At 44.1% G+C, this 17,884-nt stretch overlaps 1 protein-coding gene across 1 annotated transcript in view; it reads right to left on the bottom strand.

The window, feature by feature from the left end:
• LOC126537738 (MAM and LDL-receptor class A domain-containing protein 1-like) overlaps positions 1-17,884 on the bottom strand; it is a 199,570-nt gene that overhangs the window by 10,394 nt on the left and 171,292 nt on the right. Inside the window, exons 55-61 of the mRNA XM_072287645.1 lie at positions 14,770-15,001; positions 14,444-14,566; positions 12,275-12,411; positions 6,891-7,005; positions 6,228-6,296; positions 2,419-2,610; positions 1,221-1,352 (exon numbers count right to left, since the gene is read on the bottom strand). Coding sequence (XP_072143746.1) covers positions 1,221-1,352; positions 2,419-2,610; positions 6,228-6,296; positions 6,891-7,005; positions 12,275-12,411; positions 14,444-14,566; positions 14,770-15,001 — 1,000 coding nt within the window. The remainder of the gene's footprint in view (positions 1-1,220; positions 1,353-2,418; positions 2,611-6,227; positions 6,297-6,890; positions 7,006-12,274; positions 12,412-14,443; positions 14,567-14,769; positions 15,002-17,884) is intronic.

Raw genomic sequence — 17,884 nt, forward strand, 5'->3', positions numbered from 1 at the left:
AGACAAAATGCATCAGAGTGGTGTGCCCAGCACTCTCCGGTATCGGGAAAAAGTTACCGCAGCGACGAGCTCCGGGTATGGTGCTTCCGTCGCTCCGCACTGCACGCTGATTTACAACAGATGGTTTGGATAGTGTTTGTCCGTATGTCTTGATATTAATGACCAAGAAATACAGCTATTTAACCGCGTTTTCACAAAAACATTAGGTACATTTCGTGCTATAAACATATGCAGGCTTAAGGCTTTCTTAATTATATTTTTGCTTTCCCTATCCTGCTCTTTTTTTTTAAGCTACCCTGCAACTGCGTACTTCGCTTCCGTTATTTATATAATTTACCAGAGATGCGAATTTGCTCAGCACATAAACCCCTCAAGACCGGTTGCGTGAACGCGCAGTAGTTGTGCCAAATTGTCGCAGTCTAGCTGATGCCGAAATCTCAACGTCATGCTGAAATCTCCGCTCGGTTTTAGTGATGTGCGGCTTTGCACACAGAGCTCCACAGCGGTGTCCTTTTCTCAGTTTTCTTGATTCACTGCTGACTGTGTTGAGAAGAACAATATGCTATTCTATCTATCAGCACTTAGGGTAATATACTTTGGCTGACCTCCGCCACCTAGAGGGGGATCTGCGTGGCCCGGTGAAGTTAACGTGCAGACGCGTACTGCAATTGCTTCGTCTAAAATATGACGCACGTAGATTGCTCAAAAGCAACGCTATTGTGGCTGTAGCATAATGGCAATTATTCTGAAGCCATATAAAAGAAAAATTTCGACCGACTTCTGGCCTGTGTTATCCGACATCACAAATGCATGCACTGTTTCATCGCAACATTGCAGCCTGATATTGTTTGCGTGGTACATATTAGTTCTGAACTAGTTTTTACCGAGAACGATGCGTTTACTGCCGATCCTTTTAAAAGCCAGTTCATAACGTTTCTTGTGGGAAAAAATAAAACTTCCAATAGGTTTAAAATGCATGGTTGAGCTTACACACGCTAATCTTCATGACTCCACGCCATGGGTACGTGCTGGACTAACAGCTTTTGACCTATTTTTGGCTTCACTGCGGCATACAAATGTCATCGCACTGAGTAGCCTTGCAGCGTTATAGATCCGGAAAATTTCTTGATTCGCCTTTTTGTGAAACTCCTCAGCTATGAGGACCGTGCCAGCTTTGAACCTTTTTAATCTAATAATTGAAGCGTGGAAGTGCTACTCACCGCGACACAGGTACTCGTCTGCGCCTCCGAAGCAGTCTTCCTTGCCGTCGCAGAGAACATAACGTGGGAGACAAGAGCTTGGAGTGCGGCTCGCACACAAAAATTCGTCATTTGTGCACGCATTGGCGTTTGCTGCAATTGAAATAAAAATGAAGAATGGTGGTTACTTTTACAATCCGATAATGTACAGAATGCGAAGTTTTTTGTACAAGGTGAGAAAAGACGAAAGTCATCAGTGTAGTAAGTGCTGAGTAGCTTAGAAATTATAATGGTGATTCAAGGGGAGAAGGAAGGGGAGGATCTCGTTGACTGCAAGCGGATGTAGCCTTTCAAGACATGCCGGCAATTGCCCAGCCCGGGCCCTCCTTTCAGGAAAGTTTGTCACCGTTCAGCAGTGCAGCAACTTATTAACCCCATGGCAATTCGGTGTTCCTACTTTTATCACGTGTTCATGAAATGCCTTTTCAACAATAAAATTCTTCTGAAAATATTATTATTGCTATTCTTCCAATATTACAATTATATTGGCATTATTATCTCCGACTCTAATGGTGCAAAGCGAAAACGGAGGAATCACAGGCGCGATTGTTTGACAATCGCTGAAGCAGCGCTACACCTGCTGCCAAAGCGGAGGACACAGAAAGAGCGATGAGATAGAAGACTGGAAAGATAATGTATCAGAGGTTTCGCGCCGACATATGACTCGTCACTCACACCTGAGTACTCAGCTAATATTATATTTTGAGCGACAGTAAACAAAACCTTCCTGCAAGTAGGGAATACAATGAGATGCTCCATATAACAGTGCGCTAGATTTTTGTGATGAAACTTACCGCATTCATATTGAGACTTAAGGATGTCAATATCCGTTGAAGCTGCTGCTTCTTATCAGTTTCTATGGTTATGAAATAAATACTGTCTCACTTCTAGTGCTGATCTCAGGCTGATAAGAATTTCTTCACTTCATATTAATTTTTGCTGTTTTCATATTTGTTCACTCTCCTAGCTAATGCCTTTATGCTCTCGACAGTTTAAAATTTGATAATACAAAGTATGTGTGTACGTATCAAGGATCAACAATCCTTTATGGTAGGTGATAAGGAGTGTCATCATTGTACCAACTTGCCTCATCTAACGTAGGCACATGTAATTGATAAACAGCACGTCAGGTGGCGCTGATGTACATGCGGAAGCTTACCGCACTTTTCATCGAGTCCGTTGGGACAGTCACGAACGCCGTCACACACCAACATGCTCGGTATGCAGGTGGCGCCGTCTCGGCAGTTGAATTGGCCACGTGCGCACCGAGGCAACGGCACCGGCGAAGAAACAGAACCTGATGTACTTGTAATAGGTTCCGCTGTTATTTCTCTCGTGGGAACAGGTAGTCCTGATCAAGAAAAATATCGTAAAACAGCAAGAATGGTTGAAGAATCCGCAAATAATAGTACACTGTTGGCATATCCCAGCAACAAATTGCGTAGCGAAAGGAGTTTCGATTAATACCATATATATATATATATATATATATATATATATATATATATATATATATATATATTTATTTCTTTATTTATTTATATATAGTTACCTTCGTCATAAGTACAAAAGATGCAAGTGAAAGAAATACGTTATGCTTCAATGATTTGTAAACACTAAGTGCCAAACGCAAACGTTTAGTGTTGTGCGATTTCACAAGGCGTAACTTGCACTGAGGCTTTAAACTGTCGGTAATGAATACAAGGTACACCGCATAGACAACTCGGCGCTGTGAAGAACCTGACCGGGCAAGGGGCGCCATCGATGCTTCGTCAATCAATATGGCACGTAGAATGTGCACTGTGCACACGAGAAACAGGCCAAAGAACACGATTATCAACGTGGACAATCCAAGTGCTACATATCAACTTTCAGGGTTGTAAACAACGGGATACAAAAGACGCTGAAGAAGCAGCAAACCAATTTCAAAAAAGAAAGAAAATTAGAAAGCCGCAGTTTTGCCCCAAATGTGGAGCATTGGTTGCGATTGCAAATTATTAGACAGCTATCCGAAGTAAGGTTGGTAGTTTTATCAGCTGCATAAACTGCTGTAAACATTCGCTTACTAACCGAATTCAGAAGCACGGTGCTAAGCGCGCATAGGCAAATATGAGCATGTCGCAATCGATGACCGTGGACTCTCGCTGTCAAGCACTGGCGTGATGAAGAGCGGCAACAGCGGCGAGCGAATTTCCCTTTCGTGCTGCATCTCACTTCATTGCCAACTAGGCGCGCGAGGACACAGCGCACTCGAAGCCATCAGCTTTCACGGGTAACCTAGCCTTCAAACCCATCGCAGGTTGCTTTCAATGTAGGGCGTGAGTGGCCGCGCTCAGCCGACGCAGCCGGAGTACAAGAGAAGATGCGCACTAACCTAAAGCTCCTTAAACTTCGTAAAGTAGCGACACTCTCCTGCTCCGCCTTCACTCCTCCTCGTTTCTCCTCTCTCTCACGCTCCCTCCTCCATCGTGGCGCCGCCTACATCGCTCGAGCGTAGCAACGGCACCAACATGCGCTTCTCGCCACTCCGTAGACGCTTCTCGAGCAAAAATGGCGCTGATGCACGGCGCGAGGGCCCACGTGATGCTATTAGGCCAATAGCGACGCGGTGTCGGCCTCGGCCAAAGCGCGCGAGGAGCAGGCGGCATTCTTCAAAGCATGGCACTACTTTACGAAGTTTAAGGGGCTTTACACTAACCTGCTCTCCCCTTCTCGTCTCCCTCCCTCGCGCGCGCGAGATGACGCTGCCCCGTCAAGCCACCATCCTTCTCGGCTCATCGTCGCAAGAGTTCCCTCGCAACTACAGCATATGGCTCGCAGCCACAATGCGGCGGAAAATGCTGTGGAGCGTCCATATCTTTACTATCACAATAATAAAACTGTAGAAAATACGGTTGTCAGTATGCGACATACAATGAAGCTATCTTAGGGAGGGCAGCGGATTGGGCGAGTTGGTGTTCCATGGTAACAATAAAGTTCAAACAGCGCTAGACGACAAGACCAGAAAGAGGAGGAGCGCCGTGTTTGTCTCCTCCTCTTTCTGGTCCTGCCGTCTAGCGCTGTTTGAACTTTATTGAAGCTATCTTACTTTGGTAAAGTGCTAGCAAATGCATGTTTACAAGAATTTTACTTTTCTTATAAATACAGACACTTCAAAATATTACTTCCGCGCTGGGTATAAGTGTTTAAAATTTGACCCATTTCAAATGAAAGCCATATCCAGAAAAATGTACCGATAAGTGGCCGCAAATGCTTCATGGAATGCTCTCCGGCATTATCAACGATGAAGAGATCCTTTTTTTACGTTTTGTGCTGTTGTAGTGTATTTTTTTTGTCAATTCTGAAACACGCAAACCAGTTAAACACTTGATGCCTAATTTATTTCTGACTTGAACAATTATTTTCGAACTTATTCGCTTATTTGGCTTTCGCCACTATATCAACAATAACACTTGAACATTTTATTGCACTGATTCATGACTGCTGCTCCACGTTGCTATTTGGACTTTGGCTATACTGCTGAATATTTATGCAGCTGGGCACGCACAGGACGAACGCCAGGTTTTCTTTTCTGAAACTGTTTTTGCCTGTGTGTTTCTGCTTTCTTTATTTTTATAATACCTTCGCATTTGACCTTGCTGGCTAAAGTACTAATAGAAATGGAAGAAGGACCTCTTGCGTTTATTGAGGCCGAGATGAACATTGCATTTGGAGCATATCAACACCTCCTGTTCATTTAGGGTATTAATACTCTTAGGGTATTTGCACTTCGGCCGTGTGTCTTTTACAAGTGGCCAGTGCCCGTGTTCTCATTCTGATGCCCGCAGTTGGAAGTCAATTCATAGGACACCTCTTCGCCACTAGAACGGTTTTCATAAGCGCTGATTGCCTGCAGCTTTGGTTTGGAGCCGTGCCTCTTTATTGTTAGACAGCGTGATGCTTCAACAAAAAAATATATCTAAAATACTTCATGGAGTCCTCACGTTTGCTCTCACGTATATCTTTTCCACTAAGGCATCTGACATGTGTCAATGTCGGATGTCTTGGTTCACTCCTTATACTCTATTGCTGATAGCCACGCATTTGGAGAGACTGTAGTTTTCCCCTTCCTTGTCCTCGCTGGTTGTTTCAGTTATTGAATATGTCGTGTCTTGAAATCTGCATGCATAGTCCTCGTCAACCGCAGTTATCACTCGGGAATTTAGGTAGAGGACATGTCCGCACATGTCCGCAGCCGGCTTCATGCATCATAGGCGTGCACCTGTTATGTTGCACGAACACAACACACTGCGACGGCCCACCTGCTCACGTCCTTTCACCAACGCGGCTAAATCACGCCCCTATTGTATTTCTTCATTTCTTGCGCGGTACAATTCCAGTTAACCTCAGGAGTACAAGTGCAAGCGCAAATGCTTCGTGTCGCCAATTTACGACATGGTGAAAATCCAGCCCTTGTGATTCCATAACCGCGTTCAGGTGGTTTTATAGCGGTAAGAGCAAATGAAGATGCGCGCGAGAACAAAAGCCAATTTTATTTCACGTACAGTCTATTCTGCTGTCTCAGACATCATCAAAGAAAAAAGAACATTCAAATGCACGTGCTCGACAACAACGTAGTTATCGCAATCTGTTCTAGCTTCACGTTCATATTATTACCCGAAATTGGGGATTCAAAATCTTTATCAAAGGTATCACCGTGTGGAGAATAAATCAAAACCAAAACGATTTTTTAAGTTATCTGCGTTCATGTGCAGCCGTCGATTTTTTTCTGATGTCGATGGTTCGCGACACTGGGCGTATGCAGTTAAGATGGTCTCGAGCTACAGGGGGAGGCTTCTGGGAAACATTGCTGCAAGTCTAACGCATATCGTCGCACATACTGAGGAGCAATATCTCGGAAATGGCGTTATAGTCATAAGTTTCTTATACTATATGTCAGCCAAAGAGGCGCTTCAAACACTCCCTTACCTGTCAGTGAAGGTGCCATACTTTCCGTGTTGTATGAGGGAGTAGAGACATGTTGAATTGTAGAAACTCCTGGAATAGTCGGCAATGGAATATTTCACATCATTTGCACAGATCAAAACAAATTGTGAATTGTTAATCGTAGAATAATCTTTTTTTTTTCAGAAACCTGCTCATGTACCTTCTCCTTTCCCCATTTTGAGCACGCGGTATTGTTTTATATCATAGTCATTAGCCTGCTTCTATGATGTAGCCTCAAGAAATTTGAAATTGCATATAAAGAAATTAAGAAATTTTGTACTACAGATGAATAGCAGAATTTTTAAAATATCAACTGTTCTTATTTCTTGGAAGTACTCGCTTTACAGAATTTTCCTAGTGCTTCATATAGTGCTTATTCATGTATGCTTTATATCGCTCCTCGTCGCAGATGCTCGCGTTGATATTTTTTCGCACGGATTCTATGGGCAAGCAAATACGTGGTTTTAGTCTTTAGTGCTCTCTAATGCTTTAGCTCGTTTATATAATAATGTTTACCTAACTCAGAAATCGGGTTAAAGTACAGGAAACAATAAAAATTGAGAGTAACGGTCCATTCAAATAAGGAAACTTAGAAACATGGCGGCTTCCTAAACTTCCACTCACTCAATTACGACGACCGCTTACCGGGCTGCGGGGAAACAGTGACAACCTTGGACGAGTCGCATTTTCCCGGATAGACATCAATATCATCGATGCCCAAGTCACCCAAAGAACTTCCGGTGCTGCCAGTAATGACAATCTGCATTGCGGTAAAGAAAGCAAAAACATTTTCGGAGCAGAAATAGTCCGGTAGTTTCCTAGTCTTGGGCTTCAGCAATTATGTTTATAAATATTCCATTGCGAAGCAGTCTTCCCCGGGCCAACTCAGTTTTGTGGTTCATCTTGGTGTTTCCGTGGACCGATCCCGAAGATAGGGTCATCTAAAAACATGTGTCATTTGGGCCACCAGACATACACCACTAGGTATGTGAACTAGCTATGAACTTAGACCACTGCGTATGTGCAACTGAGTATGTGCCTTTCTTCAACGAACCTCTTTGACACCAACTTTTGGGTTCGCAACTGTGCCTTTGGGTGTGTGCCCCTCTTTATTGGACCTACTTTATGCCAACTAGAGTATGTGTCACTAAGCCTACTGCGTATGTGCCGCTCTAGAGTGAACCTCTTTCAACGCTAACTTGGATCAGGGGCAGATTTGTACGAATTACACGTAATTAGCTACTCCTAATCAATTACACTTTTGGAGGTGTTGTAATTTAATGATGACTTTTTTTACTCGGTAGCACTCACTGTATTTCAGTTACTTTTTGCAGTATTAAATTACTTTATTGGCGGCACAAGCTGCAACGAGCGATGCAGCTTCGCACACTTGATTTTAGCGGGAACTGCAGTTGAACACCTGCGATCATGCCATGCAGCAGCCTCGTGGTTGCGCACGTTCATACAGACAACTGCAGCGCTCTGCACGCGTTTATCATCTCAACGGCATGTCGCTTGCCCCTGTATTGTCCGCATTCCATTCCACAATTACCCGCCGTGGTTGCTTAGTGGCTACGGTGTTGAGCTGCTAAGCACGCAGTCGCGCGATCGAATCCCGGCCACGGCGGCCGCATTTCGATGGGAACGAAATGGGAAAACACCCGTGTACTTAGATTTACGTGCGCGTTAAAGAACCTCAGGGGATCGAAATTTCCGGAGTCCCCCACGACGGCGTGCCTCATAATCAGAAAGTGGTTTTGGCACATGAAACCCCATAATTTAAAAGAATTCTACAATTCACGGCAGTTTCGCATTTCTAGGCGGTACGCGCACCACCCCGTCAAAACGTGCGTGTTTAGGCTAAATTTAGGCTCAGCTTTTTTCGTTTTCACTTGATAGTTCCTAACCTTTGTTCGCAAATTTCTACGACCGGTGAACGTACATTACAACACCGCTTGATGAATGGATGGATGTTAGGAGCGTCCCCTCGGCCTGGAACAGTGGGTTGCCGTTCTGGTGGGAGGTTGCGCCACCAAGCTTTTGCTATTATACTGCCTAATGTCCTACCTAGGTTAAACAATAAAAAAAATTAAAAAAAACGCTATGAACTCCCACAACCTAAATTTCTGATCCCCTATTGCCAACTTTACTTTTGCACGTCTCCGTTCCAATCCTCCAACTGCCTCGTACTAATCCCTATTGCGGACACGTTTACATTTCCACTGCTCCGGCTGAACCCAAGCGCTTCAAGGAGGCCTGTGGTGCCTAAATCGACCGCTGGGCAGAAGTCTTCACATTCTAAAAAAAAAAAAGAATGCTCTATAGTTTCCCTAGCTTTACCGCAGCAAGCACATGCTTCTTCCTCCTTCTTATATATCGCTTTATAGGTGCGTGTTCTAAGGCATCGTGATCTCGCTTCGAAAAGGGATGAGCTTCCTTTTGAGTTATCATAAATTGTTTCTTTCCTGATTTCGTTTTTTCATCTTAAGTAGTTACTCATGGCAGGTTTCTTTTGAATTGCCGCCACCCATGAGATTATTTCAGCCTCTCTGACTTTCCGCTTGACGTTCTTTGTTGCTGTGTTGCCCACCCTAGAGGCCGCTCTTCTCTCCATCGTGCGCACCGAGTGAGTTTCAAGTGTAGCAGCATGTCTCCCAGAAAAAACTGAAGGGTGACTGACAAAAATAAAAAAAAAAAACACTTGCTGCTACTGAGGATAAAATGCGCGTGAAGAATGCATAAAGCTCACTAAAAGAGCCCGGCGAGCTCGGTATACTTATTGTATTTCTGCAATGTTAATATTCCCAGTAAAGTAACGTAAAAATAATCAGTTGCTCTTTATTATTACTCAATTAGTTTCGTGGCGCAGTAATTGTTAACATTAAATATTTAGATTTCGAATGCAAGATAACTCCTTGGGAGAGTTGGTGATTACCGTAACGTACTTTTTGTAGTGCAATATTTAGAAAAGAAAATGCAAGAGAAAGGAAAGAGCTGCCACGCGGGCAGATGAACTGCTACATGTCAGACGCCCGATTGTGTGTAGCACTCCGCTTTAGAAGCCGGGCGGAGCCGCTAACGCTTGCGCCCCAGATCTCGGCTGGCAAAAAAGAAACCTAAGGTTGCCCTTTCTCAGCAATCCTGTCTTTCTGTCTGCTCTCTCTCTCTCTCTTTCAGGGCATTTCGCATTCCTGAATTTGTCGTGCTACTAAACTCATGTATTATAGATTTTCAATGAATTAATTGTAAGTGTAATCACTTACTTTTTTTCTACATACGGGTACAGGTCTGGTTAGTGCATATTACAACAACAAACAAAACCTATATTGTGACATCATAGAAGCATTACGTAAATATCAACTCCCGTCGAGTTGCCTTCGCTTTCTCATTTAAGCCCCTCTGAAGAAATGGGGTGAGCGATGAAATTAGCATACGCAACAACGCTCATAATCTTACGAAATAATTGACATACAGGGCGTTCAACACTGAACTAGAAGCATGCTTATTGATGCTATGTTCGCTACGAAAATACTGCTTACGCAAGGGGGTTATATGCTTTGGCAGGAAGAATTTCTTTGAGCACATACATTAAAAAAAAATGAAGGAACTGGTAAATAACCTTTATATTTAGGTTTGATGGTATATGTTTATACTAGAAATTTGAAGGCGCACCTATTCAAGAACAAGTCCATTCTGTTAGATGCTTATACAAGGGGGCTCGTATACCGAGGTACTCATCATCAGATTTCATGCAAGGCACGCTAATATTGCATATGAGAGGGAAGTCTCAGCACAAACCCATAGCATCGTGTGATGAGTCTGATTGGGCGGAAAGGGGAAAATCACGGTTGTTTATGCCAGCCGAGAGCAGTGGGGTAGCGGTAAGCAGCCCCTTCTCCCCTCCCCCGCCACCGGCTTCTAAATTGGCGCGTTTTACAGAATTAGCCATGTGACATGTGGCCGTGTATCTTTGTGTCCGTACCACCACCTGCGATTGTGAGATTGGCAAACTTGGAGTCGAATTTGATTATAAATAACTCAATGCCGAAACGCTTCAGAAGCAATAGCCAAACGGAATTGTTTCCAAATACGGATGTGCTCATGTGACCCCAATGCAAATATAACTGTATACCATGGTCCTAAAACGAAAGTTGCAGTTCACAAATATTTGTTAGGTATATTCGCTTGTTTGAGTAAGCTGTATCCACAAAAGAATGTAAACAATCTGAGTAAAGAGCGTTCGTATAGCCAGCGCATAAGTTTTAATAGAATTTTTTTTATTTTATCGTTGAGGGCCCTCTAGTGAGAGGAGTTCTGCGAAAAATTTAATGTCACTAAGTGATTTTTAAATTGCTGAGTGATTTATTAGGTAAGTCATTAAGCCGGCTTGTGTACAGAGGACGACAGTGTATCATACATGGCCCAGACGTAAATATTTCCTGTTAATAATTCCGTAAGGGAACCTTTCTCCCAATACCCGCCGCGCTTGCTCAGTGGCTATGGTGTTGGGCTGCTGAGCACGAGGTCGCGGGATCGAATCCCGGCCACGGCGGCCGCATTTCGATGGGGGCGAAATGCGAAAACACCCGTGTACTTAGATTTAGGTGCACGTTAAAGAACCCCAGGTGGTCGAAATTTCCGGAGTCCTCCACTACGGCGTGCCTCATAATCAGAAAGTGGTTTTGGCACGTAAAACCCTATATATTATTATTAACCTTTCTCCCAATATAGAAAGTGAACATGGTCACCGCTGGAACAGTTTATATACTACTGGATATGTTACGATGTGACTTCGTGTAGATAGGGTGAATATTGCCATCGGTTCTGTTAAGGTTGTTTCAGTGGTCCGAATGATGAGTGAATCTATATGAAACCTGAATGGCACATTTCTGTCTGTCACCAAGTTACTTGCGCCATCCAATTGATAGTCTGTTCACATGCCCGCAGGTGCTCCACTAACGCATTTGTTGGCGTGCTTGCCTTTGAGGTCTCTTGCTGTGCCTGTCCCAAACGCCAGTTTATGTTTGCAGTCTCAGCAATATAGACGGATTCGCAGCATTAGCACATTGTATATAAGACCAGGAAACATGCACCGTGGCAAAGCGTCTGTCACATTGATTACACCCAGTCTCAGTTTACTACTCGACACCAATGCTGTACGCATGCGGTCTTTCCTAAAACGCATGCGACCGCTTCACTAACTTGTGCCATGCAGGGGACCTTTGCAAGCTTTATTGATGGTGCTATAGTGAATGCTTCTGTTTCCATTGACTTTCGAAGCCGTTTCTCCTGGCTTTTCGAACAAATTACGGTAATTAAACATTCAACATGCGGGCTCGTCTTCTGAGATCCGCTGTCACCGTGACCGTATCAAAACACACCTGCATAATCCGATTTACAAGTAACGTGAGGCCGGAACGCTTTAAATGCACTGGGTGCACCGATTTGAAGCCATGGTATCTACCGGAACGAGTAAACTTTCTGTATACAAAAAAGGACAGCCAAATTGAAGACCGCTTAACAAGGTTGCTCAGAAACAGGATGCAGCATTAGGCATCTACCTCGACTGTGAACTGTAAACGGTTTCGCGTTCTTCAGATGCTGAAGAAAACGCTGAACACGCGATCTGTCTAGGACGCAAGTACAGTCGTCTGAGCATTGGAGGAACAACCATAGCATAGGCTCAAACAACTCCTCGGCCCAATTCTTACGGCGACCTCCATTGTTATGTTGACCATTGTTACGGAAAACGATGGACTCCTGACACTGCCGAACATGGGCTGGTACAAGCAACCCTTCAGTGCAGTACGTGCTAGTCAAGCAGAATCTAAGAACTGTGCAACACCGCCTTTTAGGTACATAGCGAAAGAAGCGCGTTTTTCACACACTACTTAACAGTAAAATGACCTATGATGAAAATCATGGTGGTATATTGCAGCCACTCAATTGCAGGAATACTGTCAAACACCTATCATAATTATATGAACGGTGAACACTATAGCATGGTTATTATAAAAAGCAACCATTACCGAGAAGTGTTTAGGAAGGTCGTGCCGTTCCACAGAAAGCAACGTCCACTCTGTTGGAGCTGTTGCAAGCACCATCTTCTGTTCACCAGATGGGGCTCCCGATGAATCCAAGAACTTTATCTTCAGATATGCATCCGCTGCAAGAGCAAAAAAAAAAAAAAAACATGCAGGGTAATTTAGTACAGACTTTCAAATCAATAATAAAAAAAGAAAATATGTAATGTTGGAATTAAAAGAAATTTCTGTGTCACCTTTAATAGCGTAGCAGCATCCTTGTTTGGTTTTGCAGCTACTATAGATTTAAGGGTAGTTCATAGAAATGATCTTTATGATAATCTTGTTGCATTCGTAGCCTTAAATATTGTTCGTAACTAAGAAATAAAGCTGCTGTCGTATCTAGCAGTTACACAAAGGCTCATAAAACGTGTCATCTTTTTCTCTAGTTAATGTGTCCTTCTTCTGCACTGTAAGGAACTAGCTTCATTTAAAATATCGGATGCCTTTGCTGGCTTCCTGTAAGGCTGTTTCTATCATGTTTCCATGTAATCACGTAGTGCATGATGTCTATTTGAAATCACTTCTGTGATGATACTGCTATTGAACGCAGGGCTACGGGAAATAAGTCTCAATAAGTACTCGTGCACTGGATTGTCTTAGCAGTGCTGTTAATACTTTAACACTTTATATCTCTGTAATTGGTGTGAAAGATATATTCAGACCATTTTTGAACTAGCGCCTGAAGCAACTGCAGTGTTTCTGTGAGACGTACGGACACATCAAGAACAGAAGCAACCCCAAAATGCAAGCTGTTGTAAATGGCGTGAAATTAAACGTATACGGGTAAAGTGTCAAGTTAATAATGATATTGTAATAGTAGAGCAATGAATAGTCCACTTTGTAAATTCCAATCTAGTACTGCAATATGATCTGGTGTGTTGCAAATGTCACGCACATGTTTCATATTAGCGACTACTTAAAGCGGAAACTACATCGGTTTGTTGAACAATGGTCGCTCCGAAGGTAGAACATTGTAGTTAGAAACAATAAATCTAGACTACCCGCTGCTCTGTTCAGATCGTGTCAATTTGGGGAATTGGTACAGTTGATGACCACAAAGAATATGGAGTGCAGAACGGTTCGCTAAAGTGCCTAGGAATTGCAGTATATAGTTACGTGCGAGCACAAAAAATTGTGATTTGTTTTAAGTGTATGCTCAAGCCTCTGTAGGAACTTAACTGCATGACGAAAAAGCTAATTAGAAATCAGATGATCATGTCTTATTTGCTAAATAAAAACCTGGAAAGTCATTGACAGCCACGCAACTAAAAGGCCGAGGACGTGAACTTGTACGCCAGAGCAAACGTCAATCAATAAGCATAACATACAAGCTGTTACAATGGCTAAAAGTTCTCTGCAACAAAAAAACGTTCATTGATCGAGCCTCTGGTGTGTAAACTAGAAGCGAAAATATAAAAGTGTGAAACATTTCCTTCGTGTAATTGCTTATAGAGGGGGCGAAGATGTGGGCGAGTTCACTGTACGTTTTGAAATGAAACCCTGCAGTGAGCCACAAGAGTGAATTCAAAAGAACAATGGGAGGGCAATGTGTGGTATTGTTTTTTCATCATTCGTTCCAGTGGCTCACAAACGTGTAGCGTCATCTTCATTACCGTGACTTCTAATCGCGCTTCATCATCTTCAGTGCTGCGCATCTCGCGTGACTATAGCGTTGCCAGCAGCGGATAGATCACGCTTGCCTTCTCGGCCAGCCTGTACGCCACCGCCGCCGCTACGCTCGCTACGTCGCCTTTCCAAATAGATGTTGAGAGAACGGCACACGTCGCCGGCCGCCATCATATTGTCCTATAGTCGTAATGCTGATATGATTCACTTCGTTGCAAGCGTTGAAGGACAGAAGGTACCCGTCAATATGATGACGGAGGGAAGCATTAACTTAGAGGCGATAATGGTTGTGGGACATTATCTCATTTAGTCAGTCATAGTTACGGAGAACTTCGTTCTGTTTTTCTATCCTTTGTTCTAGAGCCACATAAATATAATTTTTACAACAAATATTGCATTGTACTTACGGTACGCCTTTCAAATAACGTAAAATGTGTATGCCTTCACCAACATTAAATCCTTGAGTACAAAACATATAAAACTCACATCCTTTCTTAATGTTATAGTATAGCTTGAAGCAGACAGCAGGGCCAAAGTTGAGGGTTTGGCTTTGAAGACTGCCAAAACGCTTTTCAGACATGTCTTCGGAGTCAAGGAGAAGGTAATGACCTGGAAAACAACAGGTAGGGCAATATGACCTAGAATACGCTAAGTAGAAAATATATTGGTTGTAGTTACATACTTCAGACACAAGAGAAATGCTCAACAAAGATATGCAGCCATAATGCAAAAGTCATTTAGGCAGATATGTTTTACATAAACGTGCACAATGCCAGACAATCTGGGACTTCGTTTTATGCAAACTATCTCACCCTCTCTGCTACCCAACGTGTGGTCGTTCTCGAGGTCGCTTGAGCCAGACACTGTACGACCACTGTGTCTGTACCACTGCATGTGGGCCAGATCCTCGATGTTACGCCAATTGCACATGTCCTCCTCGAAAGAGCAACTACCAGGAGGCGGACATGGCTCCTCCCTTTGGCTGATGTCGTCTACAGCTACGGCAGTGCCCGCGTCACCGGAAGTCGTCCCTTCGAACACCGTCTGCATGACGCAAGACCCTATGAGGCGGCACTGCTTTGGCTAGTCGAACAGCAAGACAATGGTAAGAATTTTGCATAATGCATGAACAATACGATGATGATGCTGCAGCTAAGCCTTTATAAATTCACAAGACTCTGGTAACGCAAACAGATGAAAGACGCAGATCTTGCATCTGCAAGGTGAAGCAATGATGCGAATGACACGAGACGTAGATGACGCGAAACTTGTTACAGAGGCAGCAGCAGTAGCAGGTGACATGCACACACTTTCATTATCTGTGGCTGCTAGCTGTCTCCGTCATTAGGACGAAGACCATGTATGATGCTTACCAATGAAACATTGTTGACGAGAGCTGTTCGGCACTAAAAATTACGGCACATGTCTAAAGACATTTGATATTTCACAACTCATGTGTCCCAGTGCCACATCTATTCTGGGGGCACGACCAAGATTGGGCACGTACCCAGTGACCCAAGTTGTCTGCTATACCAGACAGTAGCCAACACATACTCCGTGGCATAAGTTGTCTATTTACATCCACACGTCTATCCGGCGAGCAAAACGACGACGGACGTTAAGCCCCGGGGATGAGGCAAAGAAAGCTTGGCTTTATTGCGACCTCCACGCGCACAAGTACGAGTACTTGCTCAAACGCTTTCTCCGATGTACACCGCCTGATGAAATTGAAAATGGAAGAAGACCTCCTAATGTACGCAAAACCTCTGAATACTTAAGTGTTCTCTAGCGCTAATTATCTGCTTGGCGGGCAAGGACACATATTACCAGACATCGATATTGCCTGGGAGAGGACGACCAAAAGTGGCTGTATAGCAATTGCCTCAGTAGACAGGAACTCTGGTGAGCGCACCACAGCAGGCGTACAATACCGCAGCGCAGGTGAGTATCGCCATCTTTCGCTCAGCTTAAAGCTCGCAGTAGGAATGAAGAGATATCACGGTCCGATGTGCGCACAACCGTGGGACCTCGACATGGGTGCTTGAGAAGTGGAGTCCACGTAGCTAACATGAACTCTTCATGCCATGCCACTAGGAGTGCAATGTGACATACGTCTAAAATAAAGCACCGCTGCTTTATTTTTGTGCACAAGAAGAGAGAGCCTCAGTGTCTACGCTAAAGACACATTCTAAACCAATTCCATATCATACTAGAAAAAGAAATCGTGCTCATATTCGTAATTTTTATATTCGAAGCTTAAGTAAATTATATGCAAATCACGCTCTAACTAAACGACTGAAGCAAGTAAGATATCGGTGGAATATTATAGGAAACCCAATTTAAAGAATAACTGTACTGAAGATAACTGCTCTGAAAGCACATTGAATCAGTCCTGCCCGCGAAGCGAACTATCGACAGTGTTTGCAAAATATTTGGCAAGTAGATAAAGTAAGGCTCAGAGTATAATCGACCGTAGCAATTGCCGTAAACATCCACTTATCAATGAAATTTCAAAAAATATGGTGTCATAAGGGGCCAGGCAAAATTGAACATATCTCACTCCAAGACCACGAGCACTTGCTGTCAGAACGCTGTCATGAAGAAGTGGGCCTGCAAAGGGGAATGAACGCTTTGCCTTATATCTCGCAGTCACCAGTCGTTTTGGCTCGTTCATGACCTTTGCACCCGGCTCACATTACCTCGACGATCGGCGCGCGGGTAACGTATGCACTCAAATGCGTGGACAGCTATGCGCAGTCACGGCAAGACTAAAGAAGGATGCGCAGCCTCATCGTGCGCCTTAAGCGCGCGCTTGATCACGTTAACCAACACTCAGCTCCAACCTGACTGGTTCGACTCCGAAAATGCCGGTTATCGGTAGACCTCGTTATACCTTTTCGAGAAATACGCGTTCGCTTCAGGCCTTCACCGTGCGGCGGGGTATATTTAGGTTCGAACTCAGCTGCATTGCATGGGCCCAGGAGCTCGCACGCTTCTTGCAAATTTCGGCCTAGACACACCTCTGAACGACTACTCGGTTGTAGTCAATAAGTTCACGGTACATTTCATCTATTCAGTCAGTGAATTACGAGTCGGCACAGTTTAATAATCGACTTCAGCAACCGAATGAAACCGCGGAACTCGGGAAACTGTGCAAAAGGTGCAACTACCCTTCCGTTCAAGTCGAAGAATGTCTTACCGGCAACCGCTTTATAGTAGAAATGCAGGATTTCTCGCTCACCGATAAGCTCTGCCGAAACCCTCAACTGAGCCTAAAGGACGCGTCGATTCAAGCACGGAAAGCAGAAGACACCAAAAAAAAAAAAAGAAGAGTAAGTATGGGGCACACGCAACAGGGCAAGGTGCACTGAATCTCGACGCCGTCAAACACCGTCGGTTCCAGCCGAGACGTGACAGATACGCCGAGGTGACGCAAGTCACTAGTCAGAATTCGTGCAATTTCTGCAGCCTCCCTTAGATCTCAGTTTCCCAGGACTCAAATAAAGTTCTTGTGATGCCCATGTCACCCCGCATGCCCTTTCCAAGTGCACAGCGCGGAACTTGTAGTGCAACTATCGCAAGAAAAATGGACATATTGTTAATATTTGCCGTGCTCGTAAAGCAACACAGGCCAAGGTGTCCGCAATTCGGTTGAATAAAGTTCACAGCTCGGGCAACGCCAAGTACGTTGAAATCATCATTGACAACTACCGAAAAGTCTTCAAAGTCGACTCGGGTGCAGAGATTTCTGCCGTTTCGGATACCTTCCCATACCTGCCGCAAGCCCTCGACAGTTGACAGCCTCCTCACGGGACCGCGCCAACAGCCACTCAATGTCCTGGAATCTCCCACAGCGATTTTGCTATCAAAAAACATCTGTTGTTCAACGCTTTTATGTCGTCAAGGCCCTCTCAGTGCGGTTATGGG

The sequence above is a fragment of the Dermacentor andersoni genome, chromosome 4 (assembly GCF_023375885.2).
Source record: "Dermacentor andersoni chromosome 4, qqDerAnde1_hic_scaffold, whole genome shotgun sequence".
NCBI lineage: Eukaryota > Metazoa > Arthropoda > Arachnida > Ixodida > Ixodidae > Dermacentor > Dermacentor andersoni.